This window comes from Saprolegnia parasitica, assembly GCF_000151545.1.
Source record: "Saprolegnia parasitica CBS 223.65 unplaced genomic scaffold supercont2.124, whole genome shotgun sequence".
Lineage (NCBI taxonomy): Eukaryota > Oomycota > Saprolegniomycetes > Saprolegniales > Saprolegniaceae > Saprolegnia > Saprolegnia parasitica.
The window spans coordinates 53682-65011 of record NW_012156518.1 but is presented as its reverse complement, the minus strand read 5'-3'; the positions used below and the strand labels follow the sequence as shown (position 1 = coordinate 65011).

General features: G+C 59.5%; 3 protein-coding genes across 3 annotated transcripts; all 3 read left to right on the top strand.

Moving 5' to 3' along the window:
- The first annotated feature begins 7 nt into the window (after positions 1-7).
- Positions 8-1152, top strand: SPRG_14333 (hypothetical protein). The gene has a single exon (XM_012353461.1). It carries the CDS (start codon positions 109-111, stop codon positions 1045-1047), a length of 939 nt encoding a protein of 312 aa, XP_012208851.1. The 5' UTR covers positions 8-108; the 3' UTR covers positions 1048-1152.
- Positions 1153-1307: 155 nt separating this feature from the next.
- SPRG_14332 (hypothetical protein) lies at positions 1308-2891 on the top strand. The gene is made up of 5 exons (XM_012353460.1): positions 1308-1441; positions 1491-1882; positions 1931-2016; positions 2064-2282; positions 2338-2891. The coding sequence occupies exons 1-5, from the start codon at positions 1348-1350 to the stop codon at positions 2768-2770; spliced, it is 1224 nt and encodes a 407-aa protein (XP_012208850.1). The 5' UTR covers positions 1308-1347; the 3' UTR covers positions 2771-2891.
- A 725-nt stretch (positions 2892-3616) lies between these two features.
- Positions 3617-11248, top strand: SPRG_14331 (hypothetical protein; the record flags this gene model as incomplete). Its single annotated transcript, XM_012353459.1, has 21 exons — positions 3617-3681; positions 3741-3982; positions 4032-4087; positions 4142-4264; positions 4308-4448; positions 4523-4831; positions 4887-5210; positions 5257-5463; positions 5510-5995; positions 6039-6716; positions 6770-7128; positions 7178-7418; positions 7466-8632; positions 8677-8725; positions 8773-9135; positions 9182-9633; positions 9677-9919; positions 9959-10480; positions 10524-10884; positions 10938-11068; positions 11117-11248. 21 exons carry the CDS (start codon positions 3617-3619, stop codon positions 11246-11248), a joined length of 6651 nt encoding a protein of 2216 aa, XP_012208849.1.
- Between the last annotated feature and the right edge of the window lie 82 nt (positions 11249-11330).

Genomic DNA, 11330 nt, shown 5'->3' with positions numbered 1-11330 from the left:
ATTCCTTAGGTCTCGAAGTCCGACAAGGCGGTCGCGAGCCTTCCGTTCCCGCCCAAGTCGTTCTTTGCGCCGTCCAGCGACAAGCGCAAGTCACAACTGGACGCGTTCATGACGCAGTTGGCGCCATTGGCGCTCTCCGAGAAGGGCCAGCAGCTCCTCGATGGTCTCCTCCACATTGCCAAGCATGTGACGGCCCACGAAGAAGAGGAAAAGAAGGCTGTCGCGGCCAATCCCGAAGAAGAGGAAGAGGAGGAAGATGCGATCGATGAGGTCAGCAGCAACCAAGACACGCACGACGACGACGTGCCTGTCGACAACAACAAGGATGCCGATGAAGAAGACGCTGTCGACCCCGTCAAGGAAGGCGATGCGACGGTGGACGGCGTCGCCGCCGTGCAGTCGGCGGAAGCGGCCGTCAACATGATCTCCAAGATCTGCCTCAACTTTGAAGCCAAGAAGGCCCAAAAAATCGAAGCGGAAGCCACCTCGACTGTCGTCACCGAGACGCCAGCGGCTGTCGAAGTCGCCGAGCCCGTAACGACCCCCGTTGTCCAAGAGCCAGTCCCTGTCACGGAGATTGCCGCTGAGGCTGTCGCGACTCCCATCATCAAAGCCCCCATCGTCGTTGAAGCCCCCGTCGTCGTTGAAGCTCCTGCTGCCGTGGAGATCGCGGTTGAGGAGGCTGCCACTGTTGAAGCCGTCGTCCCAGCCCCCGAGGTGGAAGAAGCGCCTGTCCAGGTGGCCGTCGCGCCCATCCAGGTCAGTAGCCAGATCGCCAAGAAGGAAACCAAGTCGAGCCCCGTCCGTGTCGAGATTGTGACACCCGACCAAATTTTGTCCCCGGCGCTTGTGACCAAGGCACGACCGACCTTCCACAGCATTGACGCCAGCACGACCGACGACGATGAGATGTACGCGGCTAAGAAGGCGATGAGCGAGGACCAGAAGAAGCGCCGGAACCGCCGCCGCGCGCAGAAGCGGAAGAAGGCCAAGAAAGGCGCGTCTGGCTCGTCCGGCTCGGACACGGCCCAGCCCGTGTCGCCGTGAACCTTCTCTCTCTGTGCTAGCTCCTCGACTATGAACCCCATTTGTACCACCACAACAAATACATAAATATTAATGCGTGCCATGTCAATGGACGACGTTGTCGTGTCGTCGTACGATGCAGATGGAGGCTGGATCTTCCCGCTCGCGCCAGCTCGAACGTCACAGCGCCCACGGTCTGTTTAACCCATTTGACCCATTTGGTCGTTGTCGAAAAATGAATTAAAATTGAATAAAAAAGCGACTGCTTCAACTAGAGTGTTGGTCGTTTTTCGTTCGGGTGTGTTCGGTCGGCAGCACAGCATGGCGGATCGACTGCACGGCTTTGACCAGCCCACGGTGTGGCACGAGTTCACGCCGCTCGCGCTGCAACATGGCGCCATCAACCTCGGCCAAGGTACTTCCGCCACGAGCTATGCCACGAATGATAAAGGTCGTTGTCGTAGGCTTTCCCGACTGGCCGATGGAGGCCATGTTCAAGGCCCATGCCCGCAGCGCGATCGATATGGACTTTAACCAGTACGCGCGCCCGCAAGGCCACTTGCGCCTCGTGCGAGCACTGGCTGCGAGGTACTCCAAGCAGCTGCACCGACCTATCGAAGCGACGACCGACATTGCGATCGGGGTCGGCGCCACCGAGGTCATGTACAGCGCCCTCATGGGCTTGCTCTCGTCGCCACGCGACGAAGTGGTCGTGCTCGAGCCGGCCTTTGATATCTACGCCGCTCAAGTCCAAATGGCCGGTGGGTGCTGCAAGTTTGTGCCGCTGCGCTGCGACGCGGCGCAGTTTACACTCGACGGCGATGCGGTCGAGGCCGCCTTCTCTGCTCATACGCGGGTACATCCTAATGCACCGACCCACTCGTAACGCAGACACATGCACCAGGTCTTGATCATCAACAGCCCACACAACCCAACGGGCAAGGTTTTTACAGAGCCCGAGCTCGCGCGCCTCGCTTCCATTGTTGCCCGGTAGGCTCCATGTCCACACATGCTGCCAACAAAGAGGCTCGCATTAGGTACCCCCGGGTCGTCGTGCTCTGTGATGACGTGTACGAGCACATGAGCTTTGTGCCCTACCCTCGGTTCGCCAACCTCCCGGGCATGTACGAGCGCTCCATCACGATCTCGTCCGCGGGAAAAACCTTCTCGGTGACGGGCTGGAAGATTGGGTGGGCCGTCGGACCCTCGTCGCTCGTCCAGCGTATCCATCTCGCCAACAACTGGATCCAGTTCAGGTAGCAAACTATTAGCACACTGGTTGGTGATCTATCTCACACCGTCTTTCGACAGCGTTGCGACCCCGCTCCAGGAGGCGGTGGCGGCCATGCTCGAGCAGGCCGACGAGCCATTTCAGTCGCACGACTCGTACTTTGTAAGCGTCGCCGCTCGCCACAAAGCGGGACGGGACCTACTTATCGCCGCCTTTACCGCCCTCGGGCTCGGCGTCGTTGTCGCCGACGGCGGCGCCTTTCTTCTTGTCAACATTGCCAACGTTGAGATACCGACAAAGTACCTCGAAAAAGGGTCGCGCGATTATGCTTTTTGCCGGTACCTCACGATCGAGAAGCGTGTGACGGCGATTCCCGTCAGCGCCTTTTACTGCGACGAGCACAAGGCGCTCGGACACAACTACGTGCGCTTCGCGTACTGCAAAGAGACGTCGACGCTTCAGAGCGCCATCGAGCGCCTCCAGACGCTCATCGTAACGACGCGTGCCCACTAAAGATGCGCAGTGCACACGTTTGGAATAACGAAAGCAACAAGATACATGCTGTTGTGGACCGTGCGATCCAATGGTCGCGAACCTCGTTGGCGCACGGAACGCGACCCTCCTGAACGATCCAGTCGAGAAGCCAAGAATGACCTTGTAGCCAACAACGATAGGGAGTTGATAACGACGATGACACGACGTATTGCCGGCCGATGAGCTCCAGCACGTCGATGAGCTTTTGACGACCACCGACGTTCAACACACATCTAGTACGTAAGTCGATGTAGGTGGAGTCTTTACGTCTGTATAAAGATTTCACGGCGAGCGAATGAAGAAGAAGGAGATTGCTAGTCTCTACGTATGCGAACTCTTTGTAACAACGAAGATAACGCGAAACACGTTTATATATATATAACGATTTCAATCCATTCTTTATCATATCATATCATATTGGTTGATATAACGCTGCGAGGTTTAGCGCATCGCATTCGACGACAACGACTGGCGGCAATGTTCTGCATCGAAATTGTAGTGATCGAACCCATGTTGATGTTGACAGGGTTCCCAAGATGCTGCCCCACCTTCAGCATGACGACCTCCTCGCGACCGACTAACGACTGCCTCGCGACCGACTAACGACTGCCTCGCGACCGACTAACGACCTCCTCACAACCGACTAGCGACCGATTAACGACTGTATGGTGCGACTGCCTCGCAAACATGGAGCGCTCGCGGTGTCCCCTTTCTCCGTCCTGGATATGCTTGCAGGTGGTACTGCCACGTCACGACGCGGATCTTCCGGATACGCGGTGCTATACGGATGTTTCCGTGGATCGCAGTTTCCAACGTCGAAGAAGCATGGGGACGATCCTCGGGAAGCAGCGCTACAACGAGGAGCCGGTCGAGCTCATGCGCGAGACCAAGTACTTCTCGCAGTGTACGAGCAGCGTCCATCTTCATCGTCATCTCTCGCTTCCTGCAGGGACGCTCGCCGACGTCCGCGACCTCTACGCGCGCTTCCGCAAGACTGGGGCTTTGCCATCACCGAGAGCCAACTCGAGTCGCTCATCCTGCTCAAGCAGCCAGACGCGGTCTCGATCAAGGAGATCTTTGCCATCCTCGACGCGACGCGCGACGGCAAGCAAGATGGACGCATCGACGGCCTCGAGTTCATTGGCGGCCTCACCGTCATCTGCCAAGACACGTTTGAAGAGAAGGCCCGGTGTACGTATTGCTCCCGATGTCTCGAGCAGCCTGTAAGGTGCGCATCTAGTTGCCTTTGAAGTGTTCGACTTCAACTTGAACGGATCGCTCTCGCCCATCGAGCTCGTACGAAGGATGCACTCGCGTCGGATGCAAAAGGTCATGGACCTGTGTGTCTAGGCCCTCCTCATGCGGTCGTGCTACGGCGGGATCACGATCCTCACGGGCGGTTGCCTCGCGTCCGTGCCGCCGATCCCGACGTTTGTCCAAGTCGCACAGCAAGCGTTCTCACGCTTTGGCCGGGTACATGCAAAGCGAGTGAAGACGAACGAACGAATATGCGTAGGACCAGAGCGACGCACTCAACTATGAGGAGTTTATTGCGTGGGCGCGCAGCAACCGCGAGTTCATGCTCTACATGGACGCCTTCCGGCTCATCTCCGAGACAGCCAAGGAACGCGTGCCCGAAGCCGAGTGGATCCAAGAGGTATGGATGTCATACCGTCTGTATCGATGGCCCTATTCTGTCTATGGATTGACGACGGATATCTTATCTTCTAGGCCAGCGACGACGACTCGGACATTGAGGTCGAATGCTGCACACCGCCACCAAGCCTGGCGCCTCCGACCAAGCCCGCGACAAGTGCATCTCCGTTTCAGCTCGAACCGTGGATGGTCGAGCCACTCAACCCAAAGCCGGCGCCGCGCCGCCTCCCCCCCGTCAACATCTCCCTCGAGTGGGTCTATGGCTACCGGGGATACGACGCTCGGAACAACGTACGGTACACGTGCCATGGGGACATTGTCTACTCGGTCTCTCGCCACGCGATCGTGTACAACGCGGTGCGGCACGAACAACGCTACTACGAGGTAAGAGGATCTTTCTTTTTCGACCACCTCGTACGGATTGATCAACTGGATGCAGGGACATACGAATGCGATCCTGTCGCTGGCCGTGTGTGCCAACGGCGACAAGGTCGCGACGGGAGATGTCGGCCCCAACTGCGCGATCCATGTCTGGTCGCCGCTCTCGCTCGACTGCCTCTCGATTCTATCGCAGTTTCACGACGACGGCATCGCGCTCCTTGCATTTGCGCAGCGCTACGATACCCAGCTCGTCTCGGTCGGGTTGGACCCAAACCACCGCATTGCCGTGTGGGACTGGCCCTCGAAGAGCGTCGTCGCGTCTGGCATTGGGTCGACGCGAAAAGCGCTGGCGGTGGCGATCCACGACAACGGCCAAGAAGTGGTGCGTGTAACGAGGACCGAACCGAAGGCCGACGACCTTTTCGTAGGTGGTCGCAGGCGACAAGTCGCTCGAGTTTTTCTCGGTCGAGAACCGCATTTTAAAAAAGGAGCGCGCGGCGCTCGGCACGATGGGCATCTGGCAAGGGTTTCTCTCGGTCGTGTACTACCAGTCGTATGTGATTGTGGGCACGAGTCTCGGTCAGCTGTACCAGTTCCAGAACCGCCGGCTCGTCCGCACAACGCAAGCCCACCCAGTTGTTTATACGTGACACATGACCCCTCGCCCTCACACGTGTGTAGATCAAGGAGTCGGTCAACTGCCTCTACGTCGCGCGCGCGTCGCTCTTCTCGGGCGGAAAGGATGGAACGATCCATCAGTGGGACTCGACGCTGCAGACGATTGGCCACCCGATGGACTTGAGTACACTGCCGCTGTCGCTCTCGGACTTTCGCATCACGAGTCTCTGTTACAACTACAACGACGAGACGAATCAAGGGACACTGCTTGTGGGTACGCGCTCGTGCAAAATTCTGCAAGTCAACGAAGTTTCGGGCGCCGTGACCCTTGTCACGGCGTTCCATCAGCACGAAGCGATCTCGGGCCTCGCGACAACACCCAAGCGCGCCGAGTTTGCGTCCTGCGGCCTCGACCGCGTCGTGCGTCGGTGGAGTCTCCGGAAGCGCGAGCCGCTCACGAGCATGCCGCTGCTCATGTACGCTCCCGGGAAGTGCCTCGCGTACGCCACGAGCGGCGACTGGCTGGCCATGGGCTGCGCGGACGGCACAGTATGATCGTGTCATTGGGGCAGACCTACGATGCGACATGTAGATTGTGCTTTTGGACCACAAGTGTACCAAGATGCTGTGCAATTTTCGGCATGCCCAAGCAGCGATTGTTGCGATCCAGTGGGCCAACAATGACCAGCTGCTCGCGGCGTCTGGTGCCAACGGACTCATTTACGTCTACCGCGTCGAGCCGACAACCGCAGCGACGTTTCGTCTCTGCCAGCAGTGCCTCCTCAAGCCTCTGGCCAACGAAGCCGCGGTGCCTGGGACATCGCTGGATTTCTCCGTCGACAATCGGTACCTGCAGAGCCAGCACGGCAGCGGACTCCGCTTCTGGGACCTCCTCTCGGCCACGCGCGTCTCGGTCGTCCAGCACGTGCGCGATACGCTGTGGAGCTCGTTCCGCAGTCGAATTGGCTACTCGGTGCAGATGCTGCATGCTAACCACGACGAGATCTCGGCCGCGTGCGTCAACCGTCACCAGACCCTCCTCGCGGCCGTCACTCGCAACGGAAGCATTGCACTTCGTGCGTACCCTGCACTGGACAACCTCGCCAAGTGCGTCTTGGGCCACAGTCCGCACGACCTCGCGTACCTCGGTTTCGCACGCAACGACGGGCTCCTCGTCTCGGCCACCACCGCCGACCACTGCATTTGCCAGTGGAAGATCACAAAGGAGGCTGCCGACGAGCAGCCGCGCCCCAAGCACGTCGTGTCGGCGGTACGAATGCGTCTTCTTTTCACCAACCATGGCATTGAAAATGGAGAATGCAGGCGGAAGACCCGTGCGCGGATGCCCACCTCTTGCAGTGGACGCCGCCAAGCGAGCGCAGTCGGCCTAATCCCGCCATGGCCACGCTCCTGACCCCATCGTACTACACGCCGAATCCCCACCACAAGGCGTACGCAGCTCGACTCGGCGATAGAATCCATACGTGCTGGCGTAGGGAGGCGCCCGACTTGGACCTCGAGCTCGCCTACGTGCACGGTATGAATTGGAGCAACGGCCGAGCCATGCTCGGGTGCACAGACTCGGGTTCGATCGTCTACTCGGCGGCGACACTTGGCGTTGTGTTCGAGCCGACAACCCGCGTCCAGTCGCGCTACGTCTACCACAAGCAGCGCATCACGAGGTACATACTTGTCTCGGATGCAAGATCAAGGATGATGTTGTTGCTGTAGTGTGGCCGTGCATCCGCTCGGCAAGGTCGTTGCGACGGGGTCGTTTTCCCAGCTCGTTATCTGGGATGCCTCCTCGATGGAGACCCTGGGCGTACACGCTGTGAGCGCACCCGTGCTCTTCCTCGCGTTCAATGGCGCGGACCTCCTCGTGGCCGTCATTGCCGACCGGTACCACTCGGTGGCGGCGTTTTTATGGAAGGAAATGCACCAGATTGACGTTGCCCAAAACACGCTGGAGCGCGTAGACTGCACGATCTTCTGTCATTGCCACTTTCATTGTTGGCATAGGTGATGGACTGCGCGTTTACGCTCGACGGCGCGTCGTTCGTGACGTGTGGCGTCAACCACATTCGATTCTGGACCGTCGAGAACCGATACCATTTAGCATCGCAGCAAGGTGTGTTTGGGCGCGTCGCTTTGCGTCAGACCCTTCTCTGCGTCGCAACGGCCGGCGGCAACCTCACGGTGACGGGCTGCGAAGACGGCTCGCTGATCCTATGGGAGCACACGCACGCCGTCTGTGTTGTGCAAGCCCACTCGGCGCCGGTCAAGGTCGCCTTGTACCACGTGGCTGTCAAAACGCTCGTGACCGCCGCCTCGGACGGGTCTCTTCTCGTGTGGCAAGTGCCGCTGAAAGCGTCCGAGTCGCTCGTCCAAGCCGCGCGCTGGTCGACATCGGCGTCAATCGTTGGTGTCACCGCGCACGACGTCACGCTGGTCGTTGTCACGGACGAGAGCCTTCTGATTGCCCTCTCTCCATCGTGTCTCGAGTGGCTCGTCACACCGGTGATCGCACTCCCATCGGACGCACGGCGCAGCGCCGAGCCGAACGTGCTTTTAGCGTGGCATGGCCTCGCAGTTGGTGCGATTCGAGGTCTTGCGTGCCATCCGACACAAGATATGATTGTGACGGCCGGTGACGACAAGACACTGCGACTCTGGGACCTCCATACGCACCTGCAGCTGCGCGCCATGGTGCTGGCTTCCGCGCCGACGGCCTTGGCCTACTCCCCGATGCCCATGGCCGACGACAAGATCCATTTGGCGGTCGCCTTTGCATCCGGTGCGCTGCAAGTGCTCGATGCGGCAACACTTGAGTCTCTCACGACCGTGGCACTAAGTCACCACGCGTGCCGGGACGTCGAGTACGCACCCTGCGGCGCAGTCTTGGCGGTCGCCTGCCACGACGCCAAGATTTACGTGGTTGCGATCAAGGACAAGTTGTTGTATACGCTCTCGAAAGTGTGCGAGTCGACGCTACCGGGCCGGAGCCCGATCGCGCACGTCGACTTCAACTTGGACTCGACCATTTTGCGTAGCAACACGCTGGACCTCGAGTGTGCCTTTTGGGACGTTGCCACCGGTGCACTTCTCGAGCACTCGGTCGCGGCGCGCGAGACGCATTGGCACAGCTGCACGTGTCCGAGTAACTGGGCGCTCACCGGCGCGTCGCAGGTACGCATGCGAGACAAACCACTTGTAAAACGCGTTGGATTTAGGGCATTCCACTCTCGTGCTCGGACCGCGTCCAGTCGGAGAAACCTGGCGGTGCGTTCTCGTCGCAGCTACCCGTGGTGGCCTGGGGGACATGCAAGGTCGCTTGCAGCTGCTCTGGTACCCGTGCGTCGAGCGCAGCGCGGCCAAGACGTACTATGGCCACGCCTCACCGCTGCACACGATTCGATTCAGCGCACGGAATGCGTTCCTCCTCAGCCTCGGCAGCTTTGACCGGACGCTCTTTGTGTGGCGCACCGACTTTGCCGACGAGATCAAGGAGCGTGCGTCGCTAACGGCGCATGACGCCAGCGCCACCAAGGCGCACGCCGCGCTCGTCTCGGACGAGCGGCTTCTAAGTCACGCGTTTGAAGCCGCCAAGAAGGAAGGCGGCGATGAATTCTTAGCTGTCAAGCCCTGGCTGGGTGCGATCCGCGAGCCGAGCGGGTGGACGTCCAAGCCAGGTACTTCGTTCGACCTATTTTTTGAAAGATATACCATGGGTCGTAGACGACGGCGATGCACCCAGTGGCAACCTCGATCTCGTGTTTGTGCATGGGTACCGGGGCTTTGATACGCGCAACAATCTCCGCTTTGGCGCCGACAGCTCGAGCTGCATTTACCACACGGCGGCACTCGGTGTTGTCTACAACAAGCAGACGCACCGGCAGATCTTCCATTACGGCCACACGAACGACATTCTCTGCCTCGCCGTGCACCCCGAAGGCCACTTGGTCGTGAGTGGCGAGGTCGGAAAGACGCCCAAATTGATCTTGTGGGATGCCAACAGCGGGTCGAGTCTCTGTACGATGGCAGGCTTCCACCGGCGGGGCGTTGCGCTGGTCGCTTTCAATTCGACAGGCGACCTCATTGTGTCGCATGGCATGGACGACGACCACAGCCTCGCCATCTACTCGCTCCAAGGCAAGCTCGTCGCTTCGTGTTCAGCGTCCAAGCAAAAAGTAGGTTTTTGTATGTATCTATCAGGGTATCAAGGTAGGGTAGATTCTCTGCCTCGATGTGCTCGCAAGTGACGGCGTGAGCGTCGGCGAAAAGACCGTGCTCTTCTGGAGCTTGTCCCAAACGACGATTTCGCTCAAGAAAGGCAGCTTTGGCAAAGGCGACAGCCGCGGCACCGTGCTTGCTTGCATTTTTGTGCTCAACGAGGCAGTGACGGGCCAAGCCGACGGATCGCTCTACCGCTGGAAAGGCCGGGGCGTCACTGCCGTCCTCGCCCACGCCCACGAGGTAGACGCCCATTTTCATCGTTTTTCTATCGACACATAGGGTGCGATCAACTGCCTCTTGCACGATGTCAAGGCCAAGAACGTCTTGTCGGGCGGCCGTGACGGCCTCGTGCGGCTGTGGAGCTACAGCCTCGAGCCGCTCCTCTCGTTTGATCTCCGCAAAGCGTCGTTGACATCGGCGCTCAGCAGCGCCAAGTCCCGTGAGAAGGATCGATCCTGGACCCTCAATGGCAGCGTTCGGAGCCTCAGTGTCGCGGACGGAAAGCTGCTTTTGGGCACACAAGGCTGCGAGATTTGCGAAGTCGACTTGGCCGACATTCGGGCCAAGAAGGATGCGATCGTCACCAAATTTATCGAAGGCCACGCCGGCGGCGAGCTATGGGGCCTCGCACCGCATCCTGAGAAGCAGCAGTTTGTGACTGCTGGCGACGACGGCACGGTGCGGCTCTGGGACGGCCCCAATCGAACGCTCCTCGCCAAGCAGTCGATGCCCAAGAAGTGGCGCGCGGTCGCCATGTCCCCGGACGGCACCCATATTGCCGTTGGTGCCAACGATGGCTCGGTACTATCCAGATCCTCATGCCAGCTCACCGTCGCGGTGGTAGGTTGTCGTGCTGAAAGAAGCGCTCGATGGCGACGTCGTCGCGGACCTGCGCGTGAGTCTCAAGGCCATCTCGGTACTGCGGTACGCGCCGGACGGCAAGACGCTCGCGGTCGGTAGCCACGACCAGCGCATCTACCTCTTCGCCGCCCCCGCGTACACGAAGCGCTGCGTGTGCAAAGGCCATAGCAGCTACATCACGTCGCTCGACTTTTCATCGGATGCAAGCTATCTCCAGAGCAACTGCGGCGCGTACGACCTCCTCTTTTGGCAAGCCGACAAGGGCAAGCAGGTCACAAGTGCAAATGCGCTGCGCGACGTCAAGTGGGCCACGTGGACGTGCACGCTGGGCTGGCCCGTGCAAGGTCGTCGACACTATTAGTAGGCTTGATGGGTAGATCGCTGTACGATGGAGTAGGTATCTGGCCCAAGGGCGCCGACGGCACCGACGTCAACGCCACCGCACGCGCGTCGTCGCAGAGAGACCTCCTCACGGTCGACGACAATGGCCATGTGAATTTGTTCCGGTACCCGTGCGTCGCAGCGCACGTACGTTACCATCAACAGAGATGCGAGGATGATGGGATACTCACTTAGGCGACGGCCAAGACGTACCTCGGGCACTCGTCGCACGTGACCAACTGCACGTTTACCAAAGGCGACATGTTTGCCGTCTCGACGGGCGGCCTCGACAACGCCATCTTTCAGTTCAAATACGCTGACAAGTAACTTTACAATATATCGACCATCGCGTCAACCTTGTCCGTTGACGCGATGACCGCTCGCCGTCATCTTCAATGTGGCGACCCGC